Consider the following 3,464-nt stretch of genomic DNA (forward strand, 5'->3'; position numbering starts at 1 on the left):
GTGTGTGTGTGTGTGTGTGTGTGTGTGTGTGTGTGTGTGTGTGTGTGCGTGTGCGTGTGTGCGTGTGTATGTGAGTGTGTACACACACGTTCACGTGTGTGTGTGTGTGTGTGTATTTTCATATGTATCCAGGGTTCTTTCTGCGATATCCCGTGCCGTTAAATTATGGACAACATTGCGATACGTCTTGCAGTGAAAAGAAGGTATCCAACACTCCGATTCCATATTTTGAATTCGAACTTATTTCAAATTTTATTCACATGGACAAGTGATTTATAAATTACAATAATAAATCTACACAATTTCCCACTCTGAGTTGCATACACATATACATATATATTTGATTCTCACTATACATATGTACATATGATCTTTAATATACACATAGGCATTTAATCTTTACTATGCATATGCACATCATCCTTACCTGTTTCTATGTATCTTCGGTGTCATCCATTCCTGATTCATGATCACGTGCATCATGGGCAGGTATCCACAGTAGATCAACTCGGTCAAATAGTTCACGTCCACATTTGCAAACGGTGGTAAGGTGAAATCCCCTGGAAACGTATGTGCAATATAGTCCAGGGCGCTTCTTACCTTCATCTGTGTATTACCCTTGCTTGGAGGTAGCACACATGCATAGCCAAATCCATGCACAAATAAAATGCGATTGGAATCCTTGACGTCTGGATTCCTTATCTCTGATTCACTGAACTCTTCAATACCCTCTTCTTCTTCGTCACGAGTCTCTCCATCTGACATATCATCTACACCGGCAGCGCCAGAACCTACGGTAGGTCCGCAATCCATTGTATGCAAGTATGGGTATTGATACGTATGCTTATTGTTATGTATGCTTATTGATAAGTATGCTTATTGTTGTCCATGCTTATTTTCATCTATGCTTATTGTTATGTATGCTTATTGTTATGTATGCTTATTGTTATGTATGCTTATTGTTATGTATGCGTATTGATATGTATGCACAATGATGATATGTATAGGGAATGCTGATAAGTATGCCTATTGATATGTATGCATATCGTATGTAAATATGCGGATTATATGCCTATTGAACTGCTTCTGCTATTTTCTTAAAATATATGCACACTTCGCGGTATCGCAGTTCTTTGGTGATTTTCGGACTTCCTGGGTTATTTATTTAGATTTAGTATTTACATCGTAAAAGTAATAAAACTGAAACAACAGCCAAGACCATGGCTTTTGAGAGAAAAAAACAATACAAATACTTTTAGGGTTTACCAAGTTTAGATCAATGTTGGGTTGTTAACAATTTATTGAATTATACATGCAAATGTATGTTTCATCAACTTATAAATACGCGTTTATTTGTTTACAATATTTAACACCAAGAGGCTTTAGTTCGATGTTAAGTCAAATCAAAAGGCTTTAGTTCGATGTTAAGTCAAATTTTTATAACACGTGCAAGAGTATTAATGTCCTGATAAGTCTTACATGCTGATATGATTGATTCGCAATGCACTCATATGTCCAACAATTTTGTCACTGATTCATTTAAAAAATATGTTTAATGCATATACATATAGTTGCAGGATATTGTACTGATTTTACTGCCAAATCTCTAGTGGAGATAATGCAAATCATGTGCTATTTAAGCCAGCATATTGTTGCGGGAGTGCGGGAGGCAGTACACCTTTTTTTTCTCGATCTTCTCTCAGACTCGTTATTGAATACATACTACAATACATACATTCATATTGTGTCGGTTCTACAACCCATGTTGTACTCTAACACTGGTACCTGTTTGTCTGAGATTCTAGACTGCAACCTACTATCTCATTGGCTGACAAATGAGCTTTCTGTCAGATACTATGGATTTCTGGCGGTATTTCTCACATATTCCATAATATTTTATTAGTGGCCGGACCAAATTTGTTGCACCAATGTATTTCTGGAAAAGTCCACAAACGGTTGTACAGAATCTAAAGTGGAAATCAGTAAACAAGCAAATAATGAACACAGCACGAAAATATGTACAAAGTACGTCGCAGTTTGTTTGTGATTCAAAAGCACTCGTAGGTCAGCGACTAGGTGATACATTGGCTCCGTCACAGAGCAAGCTCAAACGACATGCAAACAAAAACTACAAGGATTTTCTGCAATACTGGCAACCAGACCATGATTGGGACACGTATGAGAATCAGATGAATATTCCGCATGAAACCACAATACAGATATTACCGCAGGATATATTCAAATATGGTAGAGAGAATCCTGGCCCTGATGATCACCCTACTCTACGTAGGGAGTCAGGACTAGGCTTTCTAAAGAAGTCTATCTCATACTATATGCCGCTCATCGCTAATGATTGGGATCCAGTTGATATGAAGGGGAATCCTACGAGATCAAAGGATGTGAATGACTTATTGAAAACAATTAAGAGGGCAGAGCTTAGGGGTGAGGGCAAGGCTGACGCTGCTAAACGTCTTATAGAGTACGATGAATTTCGTCAAATTCTTGCTATCAATTTAGAGAATAAGAATTTTCATAATAGTGGTCTGCATGCTCTTTGGACTTTGACATTTTAGCTTATATGTCGAGTGGATGATGTGACAAATATAAAATTTGAGGATTTGATGCCCAATGACGACAATCCGGAGCAGCTTTTTGTGACTCTAGTTCACAGTAAGAATCTCAGAGAGAAGGGTCAGGTAGCCACACAAGTCAAACTTGGCTCTATGAATTCTTACTTTTGCGCTCTTAGTGCACTGGCCGCTCACCTTGTAGAACGCATGCTAGAGAGAACTAACACGCATCAGTTGGATTTGGGAAATATGTGGACTTTGAATGGTACTGTGGGTTGGGATGACATGTTAAACCCGGATGTGGCTATGAGAGTGATTGCTAAAATTGTACGGCTAGATAATTTTGTGGCCAAGGGCAAAGTCGATGAAATTGGCACGCATAGTCTCAGAAGGTGCTCGTGCATATATGCTCAGAGACGTGGACGCTCAAAAGATGATGCAGAAGGTAGAGGTAGATGGTCCAGAACCAGAACAAAGGGTCAGAGAAAGAAGAAGTCAAATCGTCCGGTCGATAGATACTCCAGCCCTTTGATACCGTATCCTGATGCTAAAGTATCTGAGGCCTTATGTGGACCCCGAGGTGCTTGCAACTATAGGATCAACTCAAGTAAGCTTTAGATTAGTGTTGTGAATAAACTACGTGTATCTATATATGGCACACTTATTCGTAAGTATGTGTATACGTAAATTACAAATGTTACTATCATTATTCTTATACTGCAGACTTCAATCTTAACGATGAGGACTTAAAGTTGGTTATACCAGGTGTGTGGGACCTACCTGGCTTTCATATTCAGCACAAAAGAATGTCTTCTATTGTTGCACTGTATCTTGGTATAATTGAGTCCCCTTTAGTACCAGTAGAGTACCACAAATATTGAGACGATGTAGTAA

The 3,464-nt window shown here is 38.6% G+C and overlaps 2 protein-coding genes across 2 annotated transcripts; one reads left to right on the plus strand and one right to left on the minus strand.

The window, feature by feature from the left end:
• Nucleotides 1-427: 427 nt before the first annotated feature.
• Nucleotides 428-813, minus strand: SARC_13252 (hypothetical protein; the record flags this gene model as incomplete). Its single annotated transcript, XM_014292619.1, has 1 exon — nucleotides 428-813. A coding segment is annotated over one exon (386 nt), but the record flags the coding sequence as incomplete, so codon positions are not given.
• A 1,184-nt stretch (nucleotides 814-1,997) lies between these two features.
• On the plus strand, nucleotides 1,998-3,188 carry SARC_13253 (hypothetical protein; the record flags this gene model as incomplete). Its single annotated transcript, XM_014292620.1, has 2 exons — nucleotides 1,998-2,541; nucleotides 2,587-3,188. The coding sequence occupies 2 exons, from the start codon at nucleotides 1,998-2,000 to the stop codon at nucleotides 3,186-3,188; spliced, it is 1,146 nt and encodes a 381-aa protein (XP_014148095.1).
• Nucleotides 3,189-3,464: the final 276 nt, after the last annotated feature.

The sequence above is a fragment of the Sphaeroforma arctica genome (assembly GCF_001186125.1).
Source record: "Sphaeroforma arctica JP610 unplaced genomic scaffold supercont1.3068, whole genome shotgun sequence".
Taxonomy (NCBI): Eukaryota; class Ichthyosporea; order Ichthyophonida; genus Sphaeroforma; species Sphaeroforma arctica.